The 18,986-nt window shown below is 42.8% G+C and overlaps 1 protein-coding gene across 4 annotated transcripts in view; it reads right to left on the bottom strand.

Annotated features, from left to right (window-relative positions):
* The window catches only part of SPAG16 (sperm associated antigen 16), a 786,899-nt gene that overhangs the window by 330,926 nt on the left and 436,987 nt on the right, over positions 1-18,986 (bottom strand). For all 4 annotated transcript variants that reach the window (XM_065562140.1, XM_065562142.1, XM_065562143.1 and 1 more), the window contains one exon: positions 1,033-1,176. In XM_065562140.1, the coding sequence (XP_065418212.1) occupies positions 1,033-1,176 (144 nt within the window). The remainder of the gene's footprint in view (positions 1-1,032; positions 1,177-18,986) is intronic.

Here is an 18,986-nt window from a genome sequence, read left to right as displayed (position 1 = left end):
TGAAACTCCCAGTTAAGGCAAGGGGAATTTTGGGTACATAAGGAAATGCAGGATCAAGTCTGCAACTTTCCATCTTACTCAATAATATCCCATTTCAGGAAAGCACATAAGCACACATGTAAGTCCCACTGAAGAAAATGGTGCAAGCTGAAAATTAAGCACATACTTAAGTTCTCTCGCAAATGAACATATGAGAAGCCAACAGAAGCTTTGAAATTGAAAAGATTTTTTTTTAATTACTTCTGAAGAACAGCATAGATAGTTCCTCACCGTGAAAAGAAATGCAGACTTGGAGACTTAATAATGCTTTAAGTTAAAATTTGGGCTGCGGAGTCAAGCAGATATCCACTATGTTAAAATACAAAGAGCTCTAACTACAACTGCAAGCCATGGTTTACAACATAAATCTGATGCAAAATCATTTTACTATATACATCTCCAATCTCAGGGGATGAAAAGCTAAGTTTTCGAGTGAATAATTAAATTACATTTTTCTACAGAATAACCATTAACTCTAAATTATTTTTGGACTATTTCAGTAGCTTATGACTGTTTCCTGTTCTGAACATTACTTTTTGTCTGCAAAATCATTTGACCTTCTATAAAGGGGTTGGGGGGAAGCCCACACACCTATTCCTTAGGGAAATTTAAATATTTTAAATAAGATCCACAAAAATGATGAATACAAGGAAGTCAACTGTCCTATACAACTAAAGAACACGCAATGTTTGTCACGGTGCAGGGACACACAGAGAATGAACACAGCTAGACTTAAAAAGCTCAGTACTATTTGTTTGATGCAATGACATGTGCACCAAGTTTGGGACGTACAAAATATCCAAAGCAATCAATCTTAAGTCAACACAGTGAAAGCCAAAAGAACCTTTATCTACATGTTTGGAAATTCAGCAGAGAGCACAGGGTTACACTGAGAATAGAAAGTCATCAAAGCAGGCCACCGAGGGACGAAAAGGCAAACAAGCACTTCCCCAGAAGGGATTAGCGCTGGTTGAAGGTACTGTTTGTACTAACCTTGGATGGAAGCAGCAGCCAGAAAGCCAATCAGTGTGGCCTTCGCCTGTCATAATGATGTTCCCATTAGGAAAGGCCCACATCTTCCAGAGGCGGTCATCACTTGCAGTTACCACAATGTCTTTCCGAGGATGCAAAGCCAAACTACAGAAGAAAAGAAAGACATATAAGACTCTGACTCAATTTAATCTTATTATATGAAATCTAAAGCAACATGATTTGATTTTAGCAATAACAAGGTCTACATTATTATGCTTTTGGATGGTGTGTGTAATATTTATGCTCCCACGGGATACAAATCCTTTACCTATTACAGGCCTAATCCTGTTTCTATTGAAGTAAATAGCAAAACTCCCATTGACTTCAGTGGAACCAATACCGGGCTCAAACTCTTAAGGCCCCTATTCAGTAAGGCACCTAAACACATGTTTAAGTGCTTTCCTGAATTGAACCCCTAAATGAGTGCAATAAATAATTTAAAAATATAAATTATGAACCAACAAAAGCAATGTGAACCACTAACACTGCTCCAGAAATAATATCCTCCTGAAACATTAGCCTGTTGGCCCTTCTCAAGAAAGACGGGCTATAGGAGATCAGACTCTGTGCTAGTCTATTGTGTCCATGAGCTTAAGATCTCCTCAGCACACGGACATTACTGAAATCTGAATTGCATCACAGTAGCTCTGGTTTATTGTTAATACTTCAGCCACTACTAGGCTAAGTTCAGTAAATCCATTTCAGTTCTACTCTCTGGCTGTTCCACAGATTTTCCTTTTGTGTAATGAAGTAATGAGAACACACTGGCTAAGACAAGCATCTATTATAACCCTTAACTGAAAAGTCATACCAACACTGTCTATTTTTGGTTTGGCCATTGTGAACCTACAAAAGAAAATGTGAACCTGTGACAATGAACATTACCAAATTATTTTTATTTTGGCTTAACTATTTGACTTAAATCGGTATAGTGATTTATTATTTACTGAGCATCAACACTATGCTTGGTCCTATGTCCAAGAAGGACATAGACTCATGGAGCAAATGGCTTAAATAGACCAACAATACAGTTCAAAATCAAAATGCAATGAGGGATGAGGAACTATTTTTTTAGACAGATGAGAGAGATAACATAAGCACCTCAACATTAGAGTTGATCTAATGGTAGGTTGCACAGAAGAAGTGTTTTAAGGTGGGATCAGAATGGAGAGAATGGATACCTAGCAGCCAAGTAGAAGAGAATTCGACTCATAAGAAGTACCTGAATGTCACGCCAGAAAAATCTCTTGTTTCTATAGCCTGTTTCTTCTACACATAAATAATCTATCAATAATTATTCCACAGACCAGCATTCCTTCCTCTGGTAGGCTAAGGATCTAACACTTCTTCAAATCTATCCTAAAAACTCACTTATTCCAGTTAGCTTTCCGTCAAGAAATACCCACATATGCTCTCCTATCTCAAAGCACCAACTCATAGTACAGAAATATCTTCAGTTTCTAGGGATTTAACAATTAGACACTCATTTGGACAAGGATTTTGAATCAAAGAAGGAAGAGATCTTGGCGCTCTTGGGCAAAGAGGAGGATTTTGCCCTCCCATTTACTGGGGGAGGAGAAAGAGGAAATGGTATTATTCACATCCTTACAGTGATGAATACAGAATAATTACATAAGTTAGACTGGTCAGAATTTAGTCTGCAGCTGAGGAGGGAGTAGAAGGAAATGTCACAAGAAAAGAAAGATCCCAGCCTATTACAAGGCAAAGGAGAGGCGTAATTGGTATGGGTCAACTTGCCTCAACCCAGAATTATCATTGATATAGGACTCCCCCAGAACACAGGAAAATCGGTGTCTGAGGCCTTGCTAGGGAAGTAGTATTATTGCCAAGGTGGGGGTGAGGCAACCAGGAAGGAGGCCCAGGGCTACAAAGGAGGGTTCAGAATAACACCAGCCATAAAGGGGAGTCCATGGAGGTCAAAAGCAGAGGAGCCCAGCAGGGCTTACAGACAGACTTCACCTCACCCTCAGAAGATATCATGGCAGCCTGGGTTAAATTGGAGCTTCCCAACTGGCAAACACATGTGGGCAAAGCCAGTGGCAGCAAGGCAGGCAGGAGCAGAGCCAGTGCACATGTGGTGATGGAGCAGACCTAGGAACAGTTTTCACCAGGCTGCCACTGAGATTCCTCTGGTGTAAGATGGAGGAGAATGGTAGGAAAGAGGAAGAAACAGAAGTAGGTTCCCAGTAAGGCCTGTAGAAATGAGGTCTGCTCAGAGGCAGGGAGGTCCTGCAGTGAAGCAGCTGTAGAGCTATAGTGCACGAAGCATTTTTTTAGGCAGCACTAGTACCTGCCTACAATGGGAAAACTGAAAGCCTGAGGTTTTCTGCTTGGTTAATCTCACTGTTGGGAATAGCTGGATTTCTCTGCTGTTTACAAATTTCAAAAATATCATTGAATACCTCTTGAAATCTTGAGGTCAACCTAAACCCAATACTTTATCTTCTGACTGCCTCTCTCATCTCTAAATTTGTCTGTTCTGCCTTTCACGGTACTTTCATAAGTACTTAACTGGGTGTCTACAGTGATCAACAGGTTCTGTCCTCAGCTATCAATCCCTTTTGTAAGTCTTCCTACATTCTGAGACCTGCTAAACAATCTCATTCACATCACCTTCACTTCTTATGTTCAATTCAAGATTGCTCTGATGGTTTACTCTGGATTCATATCCACCTCCTCATTCCACTCTTCCAACCTGGCTGCTGCTTCATGGCTTCCTTACAACTGTCCACAGCTGGAAGTTGCTCATTTGCTCATCCAGCCCCATCTGTTTGGAACATTTTCTTCCCTCCAAGACACCACAACACTTCCCTCTCTTCAAAGCCAGCCTTTAAACCTTCTTTTCCTCTTAGCAGTTCTAAAGTGTTTTGTGATGCTGTTTGTTAAAAATGCTCTGTAAAAATAAAGTGTATTATATATCAGAGGAAATAAACTCTTGCAATGGGAATGGAACTCACACTGTACATTTTATAGACTTTTCTTTTTAATTGCAGAGCTCCTGTAAAATGATGCTGCAACCCAAGTGTGTATTTTTTTTCCTTTCCCCCAATGGAATTGTACAGGCATAAAGCTAACACCATTTAATTAACAGCAGGCTGGGTGACATCACCACCACTGAGCTGCTTCTCAAAATGGGAAGCACATTCATCCAAAAAACGAGTGCCATACACCACATTAATTAGGTGCCCTTGTCTTCATTTTTGGCAACCTGGCATTGAATTGATTCTTGCTTCATCTTTGTACACAGGGTCTAATTATTTCCAGCACAGAAGACTCTGGGTAGATTGGGGTGAAAAATCAATAACAGGACGTGTGTTATATGAACATTCGTTTCCTCCTCCTCCTCTTTTTGTGTGTAAGTGTGTGTGGTGGGAGGAAGGGACTTAGCCAGCAGTAGGAGAACTCTCAGACATTTGCTGCTGTCAAGTTGTGGAAACAGGTATATTTATATACCCATTTCAACAGCAGAAATCATTTAAATTTCTTCATCACTTGCAGTGGCAGATATGTAGTGCTTGCAGTAATTTGCTTTAAAAACATTAATGTATTATATTAATGTACCTTGACTGAACAGTAAACAAACATACAGCATCTTAAGGTGCAGGCAAAAGGTAATTTCAATGTAAAATACATACTACATAAAAGCTTAAAATAACATTTTTAAGGTTGTGATGTCAAGCACTCAACAGTTAGGAAATGCCAGAATTAAGGTTGCCTGTGCAACCTTAATTTGGCCCCCTTTGTGCATATTCTGGTAACAAACTATTATGTCCACAGAACCCTGGCCTCATTCAGTGCACAGGATGGACGGAGGAGAGTGAACAGAGAGTTAATGTTGCAAAAATATGAATTTATCTTCACAATATCTCTCTGAAGCATATTTTGTCTCCATTACACAGAAGAAACTGAGGCACAGAAGGATTAAAGACAAAAGTTGCGTATTAATTTTTTGTGGCTTTATTGAGACACCTACGGCTGATTTTTCAGAGGACTTACATTTTTATAGGACTTTATGTGTTCAAAGCACAGCTCCCACTGACTTCAACAGGAGCAGAGAGCGTTCAGCACTTCTTCAAATCTGGGCCCAGGTGCCTCAAGTTGGGCACTCAGAAAACAAGGAATACAAAATTAGTGGCCAATTATGAAAAGTTTGGTTTAAGTGACTTGCCCAGCACCACATAAGAACCCTGTTGCAAAGTTAGGAATAAAATCCAATTCTCCAGGATGACATTCAACTGCATTAGCTATGAGACCATCCTCTGTCTTCCTAAAATCCCCTGCCTCACTCACTATGCACCACCAATTTCTGCAACAAATGAGGCAGGAATCCCTACAGAGAACAGCCTCATTTACGACACAAAACTGATTCATCCCCAGATTCAATCCAGCCTGTGTACTGAACGAGGCAGAGTTTCTGTGGGAAAATAGTTTGTGATCATGTAATTTAAGAATGTATCACAATGCACACACAAAGGGGCTGAATTAAGGTTGCATGGGCAAGCTTAATACTGGCATTTCCTAACATTTGAGTGTTTGGCTAAATTTTTAATGTAGGTTTCTTGGGATGCTGTTTCTTAAGATTTTTACAAATAAACTGAAGTCAGAAAGTCCATCATGTGGGGCCACATTGTGTTCCCATATGGGACATCAGTAGGCAATGTTATTAGGCAACATTAGCTTCACCTAACACCTCCACCTATGATAATAAGATTATACTAGGAAATTAGTACTTCAGATTGGCAACTGGATTCTGGAAAGTTTGTGCTACCAAATGAAGAAATATGTTAACTATATTTTCCTGAAAAATATTTGCCACATATTAGTCAAACTATAGTAAGTCCTTTAATTATAAGCCCTTCTAAACATCTCGCTCAGCAAAACAAATCACCCTGTTTATTTGTGATGGTAACTAAGCCCTCTTTCAAATTATCTGATTAAACCCGTGGAATTTGTTGGGGGCCTTTATGGCTACATTTTATACTTGTTATGAATTTCTAGAGGATGGGCAGAAGACAAAGTCAGTAAGGACCAAAACCAGTAAAAAGATGAAGTACAGTGTATTCTTACGTACTAGGAACACTGGGACTATTCATATTTTTGTGTGTGTGTGTGTGTGTGTGTGTGTGTGTGTGTGTGTGTGTGTGTGTGTGTGTGTGTGTGTGTAAAAGAGCTTTGCTGAGCTGAGTTTTTAAAAAAATGATTTTAGTGTTGCATAGAGGAAGTTTTGGTCTATTCCCAAGTCTCTCAGTCATTAGTAACAAGCAGTGAGCTCTAACAAATCTAACTCATTACTATAGTTTCTAGTAGATAGAATAGCTTTGTTTGGATTGCACGTTTCCCTCCTTTGACGGAAGTAGCTTTTTGCACCCCAGTGGCAACATTAGACATGGTCCAACTAGGCAGATGCCCACATATATAAGCAGGGCCGGTGGAAGGATGTTTCGTGCCCTAGGCGAAACTTCCACCTTTCGCCCCCCCGTCCCCGAGCCCCCCCCATAGCCCGCCCCGCCGCAGCAGCTCCCCACCCCCCACCCTGAGCCAATCAGCTTAGGTGCCGTAAGCCTGGGAGGCGGGAGAAGTGAAGCAGCCACGGCGTGCTCGGGGAGGAGGCGGGGCAGGGGTGAGGCGGGGCGCGGAGTTCCAATGCGTGCCACCCCCCCATTGCTGCAGGCGGCCCACCCCGCGCTCCACTGCCCCAGCTCCCTCCGCCTAAATGCCGGCAGCGACTGGGACGGCTGAAGATCCAGCCGCTGCGGTCGCTGCCGAAGAAAAGGGCACCCCCCAAATCCTAGTGCTCTAGGCGACCGCCTAAGTTACCTAAATGGTTGCACCGGCCCTGTATATAAGATCACCCCCAGGAACTTCTGTATGTGCATTTACTACTCAAAGTACAAACAGGGACAGTCAGAAGCTGAAACAAGCAAACAGAGGGAGCAGACTGATGTGCACTCATTGGAAAAGCTATTGAGAAGAACCATGACACATAACGGTCTGACGCTGTTGAAAATGCAAAGGCTGAACCATGAGCGCCATTTACTTTCACTCTGGGAGCACAAGACTGGGTGAGGTGAAGGTGAAACAGGAGCCCATGGGGAAAATGGAGCCCTCAGACAATGAAAATCCCTCTGCTTGCTTCTTCAGCAATTGGGATGGAAGAGAAGCAAAACAGAAAGTCCTTACCCTCACCCACTACTAGGAGAAGTTATTGTCCAAATTCACCCCATCTGAGATTAGTCTTATTGATAAAAAACAAACCAGCAAAAAAAACCCTCACCCTTAACAACCCCCTAGACCAGGGGTCTCAAACTCAAATGACCACAAGGGCCACATGAGGACTAGTGCATTGGCCCGAGGGCCGCATCACTGACACCCCCCGTCGCTGGCCTCAGCTCCACCCCCACTCCACCCCTTCCATGAGGTCCCACCCCTGCCCCGTCTCTTCTCCCCCTCCCCCAAGCGTGCTCCTCCCCCCTCCTTCCTGGAAAGTGCTAAGCATTATACAGAGCATACAGATCACTGCTGCTCCTACAACAAGTCATTTCCAAGCGGTTTTAATAAAATATATACACTCAGTAATGCACCTCACTCAAAGGACAAAACATGTACTTAGTTAGATTTACTTCTGTTAAAGCCCCCCCACTGCACTGGGCTGCACCACCACTCCACCACTGTTCTGCCTCTTCCAGGGGTGGCAGGTTTGTAGAAATTTTGGTGATGCCCAGAACCTGCCCCCCAAGCTCCACCCCACCTGCCTAAGGCTCTGGGAGGGAGTTTGGGTGGGGGTGGAGGTCTGGGGTGCAGGGTCTGGGATGGAGTTTGGGTGCTGGGTGAAGGCTCCGGGCTGGGGCAGGGGGTGGGGGTGCAGGCTCTGGGATGGAGTTTGGGGTTAGGAGGGGGTGCAGAGGTGAGGACGGGGGACACTCGGGGGAGGTGCGTGGGGGCGGCAGGTGGGGCCGGGGGAGAGACCCGGCCCCAAACATTGGGGAGCAGCGAGCAGGGAGCTTAGCTGTCACATAAAATAACTCGGGGGAGCGGGGGGAATGAGGGGAGTTTGGCTGTGACCGGAAGTAACTGGGGGTGGGGCACGGGGAGCTTGGCAGGCTGCAGGGAAGAGCTCTGCGGGCTGCATGCGGCCCCCGGGCTGCATGTTTGAGACCCCTGCCCTAGACTTTGCAGTTCCTCTCCTAAACTACTTCCTTCTACTAGAGGCAGCTCATTCCACCTCCTTTAGGTCTTGGTTGGAACTAATTGGTCCCACCTGCCAACTTACCTCTGCAATAATTATTACCCTGACTTCTAATGCAGGGGTTTATAACCTGAGCCTAGGATTATCTAGCCAAAAAATCCCTGCATTCCTACTCAGGGCCTCAACGTCTGCTTTCTTATTACAAAATGAGGGGATGGGGGGGGGGGAGGAGGGGAAAAGAAAATATGGAGTGGAAGCAAAATAAAAGTAAAACAAAAAGTAAAGCAAAACCCATCAACCAGAAAATAAACAATGGAATAGGGCATGGGCAAACCCCACAACATTCAGAAAAACAAATCAAATGATTTCATATTCCTATATGCTGGCCTATGTTTCAGGGTGGATCTCAATTATGGGTTTTTAAAAATAAATATATTCTGTTGATTTTGTTGGCCCTCCTTGTGAGTGAGAAGTGGGGAAGAAGAAAAGGTGCAAAACAGTGGCCCTCTGTAGGGCACCTACAGCCCTCTCTGCAGACCATCCAGCAATCCTTTGTAGACCACAATTCATCAACTCCTAATCCTCCAAAGGCTTTCAATCCACTTCTCCAGAAATGAAAGGCTGAGCAATTAGCCTATGGAGCTATCCAACCCAGCCCTCACCTATATCCTGCATGCAAAATGTCTAGTCAGCTGCCTGCTGCTCATGGATTCACAATTGATATGCACACTCATGAAGCTGCACTTCACTGATCTGCACTTTCTTAATCCATCTACTTTATAACTCACCCAAATATGGCCCCCCACTCAACAAAATGTAATAGCAGAGTGCTACATTGCAATGCAGTTTTGTTATCAACACTACATGGTTATACAAAATATCATTAATTAAAAATAAGCTAAAATTATATGAACAAAACTTTTATAGGTTTTTTTGTTTGTTCACTTTCCTGAAAATTAGCAAAATTCAGTAAGTTGCAATGAAGTAGCTAGGTTTTCCTGTATTTGATTTGAGTATGAACAGAAATCTAGATTTCTTTAAATATTTTTCTCCTTAATAGCAAAAACTGGTCCAATATATAATCAAACCTGAGTAAATGGCCTATTCAAAGGTCTGATGCTGATGTTAAATATGCTGTAGCCCCGATTCTGCAAAGATTTATGCATGTGGTTAACTTTATGCACTGAGAGTAGTTCCATTGACTCCACAGTGCAGAAAGTTAAGTGACTGCATAAGTCTTTGCAGGACTGGGTTCTTGCTTGATTTGGTGGGAGCAGGAAGACTCCCCACAGATCCCATAGGTAATATGCAAATTATTTCCATTGTTGCATTCTAATGTATTGTGAACCTCAGCAACATAACTCTTGTCCGAATACTTATAAATAATACGTGGCATTATTTTACAGACTTTTTAGAAAGTCTTCACTGAAACATTCTTCGCTTTTGCTTATTATTGCTTGCCAAATTTTTCTTTGCTTTTAATTCAGATATTATGCATGTTCCAATATAGCTGGGTAAGTGTGCTCAGTAGAGGGTGGTTTTTTTTTCAGATCTGCCTTCAGTCGAGATGTCAGGAAGTTGACAGATTACCAGTTTACTTTAGAGAAAATGGTTATATTTCCTTTGTGCTTGCAGCACCTGTGGACACTTAATTTTTTATTTAAGCTACATAGTTTAGACTGTGACAAAGCTGTGACTGACATTATTTAAGTAGATATATATTTTTAAACTATACCAAATTTAATCCAAATTTAGGTTAGCAGTTATTCGAGCAAGCCCAGAAAAGTCTGTGTGAGAGTAATGCAAGGCAAGTATTTTGTTATTACCCAAGGATCATATATATATTCCTGATAGCCCTAGTAGAGAATAGAGAGTAGGCAGTGTCACTATTGAAAACTGTTTCTCTTACTTCACAAGGCTATGCGTCAAATTCACAGGTGACATTAATGATGATGTAAATTACAAATCAGCAGGTTGGTGTGCTGTAAGCAGGGCTGATTTGTACATCCAATGGAGAACAGGGCAGGAGAAACCAACAGGAAGCAACTTATATCCTCTTGTTACTTCTGTTTTCTGAGACACCTTGCCCTTTGCCCTTGGTGTGAAGGCTATACCTGCTCACATGGATTTACCAACATGTAATTTATATTCCCCATGTAAATAAGCTCTGAATGTGGTCTAACATCTGGCACACGATTTTCCTGTAGCCCTTTAGTTCTACTGATAGTTATCTGAGTAATTACAGTCACATTTCCTTTGTATCTCCACCACCCTGGACTAAACTGACAGTGCAGGAGACATGGGTCCCTCACAGAAAGTAAAGAAGCTCCTTTGGAGGGCTCCCATGTAAGGGTTAGATTGCGCCCATTGGACACAACCCTGAGCAGAGGGCCAAGCAGAGTTGCACCTTCCCTGGGGAAACTCAGGTAGCGATTGCCTCACAAGATCAGAATTCTCTGGTGCAGAAGTGATGTAGGCAGGTGAGCAGGCTGCATCAATCCCCAGCCCTTGCAAAAGTACAGCCTGTTCTCCTCAGTGCCCCATGCACCAATATGCAAGGGAGAGTGGACCCATGGACCTGTCTCCTCTCCACCGTTTTGGGGCAATGTACACTTTGGGGGGCCCCTTAGAAGTAGTGGTCCCTATGCTTCATTTAGCACAGGAACAGTGAATATTCTTGGTCTTGGTACAATCTGACCCTGTGCGGACTGCATGGATGTCCCTATGAGTCTCTAAGATTTACTAGTGCTACCTCCTTATTGTAAGATCTTCACTTACACTGAAAGCTCTTTGAGGCAGGGATCATCTTTCTCATATGTTTGTACAGAGCCTAGCACAATGGTGTGGTGACCTCCAGGCAAAACCACAACACAATTAATAAATGATCACAACAAACTATACCTGTAGGCACATCAATTCCAGGCCATTTCTCATTTAGCATTGCTGCATTTAAAGGAGACAATGAAAAGAAAGGGATTATTCGATACTGGATAAGCAGATTTAAAAAACACTGAGAGAAAAGAAACTCTATTAGTAAATTTCCACATGCTGAAAACTACTGTCAAAGATATTCCACCTAACTTACAATTGCATAGAAGCAGTGCAGATTTTCCTGATGGTCTCTGTTTAAGAGAAACTATCTTAAAATGGAGATGAGCCCAAGTACAGCTAAATACACAAAGATGGATTGTGGTGGCCCCACAGGCAGGTACACAAGGGAGGAGAATGGTACAAGAAGCCTTTCCCCATTGCATTCACCTCCCCTGCAGAGCTTGCTGGTCTCTGATAGTGCCACCTAAGGGTATGTCTACACTGGACACTAGGCCTGGGCTCTGACTCAGGTTTGAGCCCAAGCCCCCTTCCATCCACACACAAATCAATCTGAGTTGAGTCAACAACTGCTCAGGAGCTGGCTCCTAGGGCCCTGGTATGGGGGTGGGTCACAGCCCGAGTCCTGTCATTTTACAGTGTAGACACAACTCAAGCTACAGACCTGAGTCAGAAGGCCTGTGTAGTATGGATGCATTAGCATGCTTGTGAATCCCAAGGCCAGAACTGTAAACCCAGCTTTACAATGCAGTGTGGATGCTCAAATGTGGGCTTGGAAACACTGGGTCCACAAACCAGGGTCCCAGAGACCTAGTATAGTGTACAGTGTAGGCTTACCCTAAGTTAGTTATGCCTCCCTCCTCTCTGGAGCTGGTCAGTCTTAGGACAGAACATATGCTGGATCTTCTTATGGGGTGTGGGGCAGCAGCTGTGCTCCCCTCTCATCCCAGGACAATGCCTCATGTTACACCCACTGCAGCAACATGGCTCACACCTACTTCTGGCACAGAGCTTGCAATAAACTCCCAGGTAAGAGCCTCTTTTGATGTATTAGGTATTTTGCAGAGAATGCATGAGAAAAAAACATCCCCTGCTCAATCTGTAATAGAGGCCTATTTTCTGCCCTTTGCCTTATTGCAGTATGTACTTGTGGGGTACTGAGATAATAGATTGTCTTCCTTTGTAATGAAAGACAAACTGCCTTTTCTAAAATGCAATTTTAGCTTGATCAACTTGAAATGATGCAGATCGCTACAGCAAAACTTTCTATCTGTAGCCTGTTTTAAATAAGTTTTAGTCATTATGTTAGCAATTCCCAGTCTTCTGTGGAATGGCAGCTTTTCACAGATGGTTAGAAGTAGTGACGTGTTTTATACAAGTTTGGGAAACTTTCCACTTGGTAAATTCTGTTACATTATTAGAGTTGATAAGGGAAAGTATTTAAAATTTTGTTTTATAATTACAGTATGTAACTGTCAATTCAAATTTCTAATTTAATAAGAAACTTTAATGCATTAACTTTTCAAGGCCACCTTCTTTCCTTACTAGTTTTCTGTCTCTTTCAGAGGAGGGCTCTCTTTTATTTGGGTATAAAATACCAGAGAATGTCCTACCTTAGGGTTTGATGGAAATACTTGTGAGGAAAGCTATGTGTGTGCATGAGTGTTTCCAGGACAGGGGCTTTAAACCATACCTTCTATTAGGAGTGAGATTCAATTTCTACAAACCTCGGTGCTCACATAAACTTCTTCTTATCCTACACTATAATTAAGTGAGACTCATGGGTTTTTAAGGCCAGAAAGGACCATTATGATCATCTAGTTTGACCTCATGCAGAGCACAGGCTAGAGAATGTCACCGGGTGGTTTCTGCATCAAACCTGCTAACTGTTGATCCACCTCACTCTTCAGGGAAGGGGATCTAACACCAGAAAGGGGACAGAAAGTTGGCTTGTTGGCATACAGCTGTGTACTCCAGGGTGCTCAATAGGGCTATGACTGATAAGCATATGGATATTGGACTGGTGAACACAGAGCAGGATACCAGGGTCCCTGTTCCATGTGAGACCCATGCCATCTCCTGCTCAGAGTGGCCTTTGAACTCCCTCCCTGACTCCCAGTGTGGTCCCTATGAAGGGGAAGGGAGATGAATGTGATAAGAGTCTCTACTAGGTCCCAATGGAGAACATAGAAAGGAATACACCTTAGGTGCTCAGGCAACTCTTCCTGGTGAGCTCCTACCCCCCTTCTCCCTGGGTTGGGGAAGTAGAAAGTACCAATGTCTCCACAGCTTTGTGAAGTACTGTGATTTTGGTGACTGAAAGCCTTGTTAGCACTGCTGATATTGTATGAACCAGCAACTGGGACTGTGGCACCAAGCCCACAGACAGGTCACTCAGTGCTGAATATAGCACAGGCACTGAGATGGATGGTACTGAGGTGCTGGGTACCAATAACTGTGCTGAAGTGTCTGTGTTAGAGGAATCTGTGGTCTGCAGATTTACTGCAAATACTCTTCATAGCCCAAACTGAGGCACCAAAGGGACCCACCTTAGGCCATTGGTTGCCTTTCAGCTGCGGGGCTTGAGACTCACCCTTCGCCTAAATAAAAAGGGCCTTTCACCTAAATAAAAGGCGCTATCACTGAGGGTCATAGAAATATCACAGAAGGGGCATATCTTAAAATCTGGAGATTTAACTTTCATGCAGACAACTCAAACCCTGGTACCACAGAGTGGTGTGGAGCTCCAACTTTCTATGACTAAATTTTCTCTCTTTTTAAAGCCAATGGGCAAAATAAAAAGTTAACAACTATGCTAACTAATCATTAACACTAACTGCAATAGGGTCACAGAGAAGAAGGCAGAGAAGAAGGAGTACCATCTGACTGCCACATGCAGTAGGAAGAAACTGAGGGATGATTAGGCTCCCTCCATCCTTTATGCCCTCGGGTAGGGGGCAGGAGGACATCAAGGACACAGGTGCAGTCCCAATAGACACTGCTGGACAAAGGAAACCAATCTCTCATATATGGAGTGCATGCACACCAAGAGTGGAATTCATTTGGACAATCACACTGATTAGCCAAGATTTGGGGAAACTCCTTCAGGTCTTGTGATTTTATTGCATTTGTTTTACAGTATTTGGAAAGTGAGTTTTTAACAGACATTTATTTTTGCTGTTTGTAGCCATCACAAAGGGAGAAAGAGAAAAGAAACAAAAAGCCTTCAAAGTACTCAAAAACACCCAGAATACTAAAAAACCCAGATTCACAGTTGTTTAGAGAAATCAGAAATGGTCCTCAGGATCCCTTTTAGTCTGTAACATACACAGCAAGAGAGGACAAAGGAATATGAATAAATAAGAGATTTGTCCATTTGAGGACATAATTGAAGCTGGGAATAATGAAATATTAAATACCACTAGTATTTCCCTAAGTATGAGAGATGCATTTTGTGAATATTGATAAAGGATAATCGTCCTCCCCAAAACAAATAAACAAAAACTCATCTACCCACAAAAGCCCTGCCGTTTATCAAACATGGTAAAGCACTATGGGACATTCAGACAACCAGGGTCACTAAGTTCACTGACTATTCCTAAGTCCTTTAATGAAAAATATATCTTGTTCTAGTTGTACGAGAGGGTCCCCATGAATACTTGAGTTATCAGAGTAAAACACAGAGTAAAGATGAACCATTCGGTTCTGATACCTGAATTGTTGGTAAGGTTATCTCTATCTAATTCAGAATTAATCCAAGGAGCATACTTCACAACTATATTGCCTTACAAAGGATTGCACCTTTCTTTTCAACATCAATTTATCTCCCTTCCATTTGTTGCTGGTTGTATGAAAAATGGTAAGTCGGGATTCTAAGGATGTGGGAAATTTTATTTCTCAGAGTTAATTACACTTTAATTCAAGATCCCACTTCCACTCTATTGGCGTTTTGTTCCACATAAGGATTTTGCCAAGTTAAGAACTGTGCTATGTAATATTATGTCTATATACCTTACTATAAAGCACTCCTGAAATACAATTTGAAAAAAAAAAGATAATTCAACACAAAAATGTCAGAAACCATCCATATATACTCTTCTTCAAATAGCCCCCTTTTCCACACAGTCACAATGGAATAGACCAATGTTACCGAAGCTACTCATGCCAGAGAGACCCACTCTGTTCAGAATTATCCATCAGTCTCCTTGTCTGAAGATCTCTGAGCATTTTACAGTTGAGATTGTAAATCATTCATTAGTCCCTGGCTGATCACTCAACGTCTTAGGGAAAGGTGATCTGTGCTGTTGAATTACCTACATCTAAAGGATACATCTTAAAGTTATACCAAAATGGAAAATAATCATATATGTGATTCTGTTTTCATATTTTAATGATTTATAATAATGTTATAAATTCCCAAGTACTCCCATTAATGTCTCACTCTACATATGGTCAATTGGATTTTGAGGGCCCAATTCAGTCATGAGCTTAAGAAAATCTGAACTACTGTAACATAGGTTTTGTCTACACTAACATTTAGTTCATGGCAACCTGGGGTATAAATCTACCCCACACTAGTCTGCCATGGACTAACTGTCAGTATGATCCCTACTAATGAGCATTAATGGTTCATCAGCAGGGTCTACCCAGACAGTCCATGACCCCATTGTGCCTATCCGTTATGATAAGGTCTTTAATTCCTTGACCACATACCACTTTTTTTCCCACAGGACTCCTGCCTCATTCCGTCCCATAGTCTCTTGGGTATATAGGTGTGTGGGTCCCTGCATTCACAGGATCCTCATGCAGTGAACCAAGTTCCTCACAACTACAGATGGATTTATATTTTAAACTTCAAATGAGACGGTTACTCAACCTGTGCAGTTACTGAGGTTCTTCAAGATGGTTGTCTCTGTGAGTGCTCCACTTTAGATGACTGTAGAGTAGTACCCCTTGGTGGAAAGGAGCGGCTTTGGAGTTGCAGACATTGCAGATGATAAAACCATAAGTCTAAAGCCTCTGAGATTGGGTGTAGGGCACAGAACTTGCTCTTTGCGCCAAGTAATATTTCCCCTGGCTTTTTGTGTATAGGTCTGTATATGCCTAAGGCTCTCAGAGTCACCTTGGAGTCTTTCAACTTGTCAATGAACCCATCTGTTTTGGTTGCGAACAGCTTGGGGCCTTCAAACAGGAGATCCTTCACACTAGATTGTACCTCTTTGGGAAACCCCGAGAGGTGGAGCCAGGATGCTTGTAGCATGATTGTGGCCATAGCAATGGAACATGCCGCCGTATCTGCAGAGTCCTATAAGGCTTGTAAAGCTGTGAGAGCTAGGAGTTGGCCCTTGGATATAATTGATTTAAATTGTTCCTTTTTGTCCTCAGCTTTTTGAGTAATAGGAGTGAGTTTTATGTCCCAAAAGATCCAATCTCTTCCAGTCCCTGTCGTGTAGGGTGGATCTGGAGTGCTGTTGTCTGCCCAGCTCTTCATGGCCTCTGCCACTAGAGAGTTTGGCGTAGGGTGTGAAAATAAAATTCCATTCCCTTGGAAGGCACATAGTATTTTTTATCCGCTCTTTTGCAGTAGGGTGGAATTGTTGCCGGGGTCTGCCAGATGGTCTTGGCTGAGTCCAGGACAGCCTCATTTATTGGGAGGAAAATCTTGGAAGGGATTGAAGTCTGGAGGATATCAAACAACTTATGTTGGCATACCGCTACGTCTTCCAGCGGCATCTCCAATGAGTCTGCAATCCTCTTAAATGGTTCTGGAATTGTTTAAAGTCATCCCGTCATGGCTCGTGGTGAAATGATGGCTTCATCTGAACAGGAGGATGAAAAATTGGTAGCTAGGGTGACTTCCTGGTCTGAAGTCTCTTCCAGTTCCTCGATTGCCTCTTCCTGGGGCTCAGAGGGTCCAGGTACTGAAGGTGATGGAGAATGCCTCGATCTCTCCCTATGTGAACTGGGAGGCTTAGGGTAGTGTTGACAGTACACTGCCCATGGGTCCCAGTAGGGCCACTGTGGTGCGAATGGCATTGGTGGTGACATCAATAGTTTCTGTACCATCCATGAGTTTCAGGTCTGGGGCGGTACTCATGTTGGTCTAATGAACCCGGTATGGTGGCTGTCTGAATAGGCAAGGAATGACAGGAGGAGTAGATTTCCCCTTCATCATCATCATCCTCTGCGCTGGATAAAGGAGGAGCTGATCAGGCTGGGGTTGCGAGTTGACATGGTACCGAGCATGCAGGAGTAATGGTACCGAGGAGTGAAGATTCCAGTGCTGATGAGACTACCGGTGAAATTGCTGTGGTACTAGGAGCATTGGTACACAGGAGGATGTTGTCAGCAGTACCGATGGCTTTACTGCAGTTGTCGGTGTCAAGGGTCATGTGCTATGCACGGTGGAGGCAGGAGATGGTGCCACAGACTGTAGTGCTGTCGAGTTGCTCGATGCTGCATGTTTGAGTAGTTCTGGCGGTACCAAGGCAGGTTTTCCATTTTATGCTTTTGTCTGAGCCTGCCTGCTTAGGGTTTTTGGCTCGCATGGTACCCACAGTACCAGATGATTCCACTGCCTCAGAGGTGGATGGTCTCTGTGCCATCTGTACTGATGGGATCTGATGGGTTGGGGAATGCTTCTTCTTGACAATTCCTGAGGAGAGGAAATTGAAGCCCATTTTTTGCTGCCTCTGTGGAAGAGTGTTCCTTCCTCTGAGAGGGTGGAGGGGAACCTCTGTCAGATGTCACCGTTGGAGACCAGTGCCCAGGAGGGGTCTGTCACCCCGGATCAGATGCCAGACACAGAGACTTCATCATGAGGAGTTTTAGCTGTAGGTCCCTCGCTTTCCTGGAGCGGGCCTTCAGATTATGGCAACGGGAGCTCTTTTATGGGATGTGTGTCTTGCCAAGGCATTGGACACAATGTAAATGTCTCTCAGAAACTGGGATTGACAACTAGTAAGTAAGGCAACATTTAAAACCCAGGGAGCCAGGCATGCCTCTTAGAATAGGGTTTCTCCCATGAGGGATGGTAACTATACTACACTAAAGGGTATACTGATAACTGATACTTAAATTCCTAATGGAAGAAAACAAAGTTATTTTATTTTAAAAAATGGGGAAGAGATAGGGTAGTTAAATATTAACTAACTAAGTAACTGGATTCTAAAACCAGTACTCTAAAGATGGACTAAAGATAAAACGCAGAAGTGCTGCCAATTGCTTTGTCTCAAGCCAAGGGTGGTAAAGAAGAAACTGGGGGTGGGTGGGCGTTGACTGGGGGTGGGTGGGCTTTGGTTGCACTATGTAAATGCCAGAGGGGGCCTGAGATGGGGACAGTGCATGTGCAAGCCAACCAGGCACTGCTACTAAAATTCTCCGATCACTGGTGCAGAGACACAGATTCACCTAAAGTGGAGCAACCACAGGGACACTCCTTGAAGACAAACATATATTTTTAAATATAAAAAAAAAAAAAATAGCATAAATGCAATCTTAAGGATTAAATATAAAACAGTCAAAAGTTTGGACACTCCAAAAGTTGAAGCTGCTTTCACTACTTTAACTCAGTCAACTTTCATATCCTATTTTTGGAGGTATGTGTTAACAGCAAACAATTATATCTTAACATTTACATTTGACAGGGACATCAGGAACTGAAAATACTCCACACATGCAATATGGACACTATATGGAGAAACTTTAATGTCTGAATTTCCTGACTTTCGTGTGCTTGACAATTCAACTTTAACATTTCAGTACGTAATTTTGCTTATTGGTTTGGTTCTTTGCATTTTTGTTTGGGGATTGGTTTGAGACTGTTTTGTTTATTTGTTTTTTTTTTGTTTTGTTTTGTTTTGTTATTAACAGGGAAGTT

This window comes from Chrysemys picta, chromosome 11 (assembly GCF_011386835.1).
Source record: "Chrysemys picta bellii isolate R12L10 chromosome 11, ASM1138683v2, whole genome shotgun sequence".
In the NCBI taxonomy this organism is placed as follows: Eukaryota; Metazoa; Chordata; order Testudines; family Emydidae; genus Chrysemys; species Chrysemys picta.
This window is presented reverse-complemented; position numbering and strand designations above follow the sequence as displayed.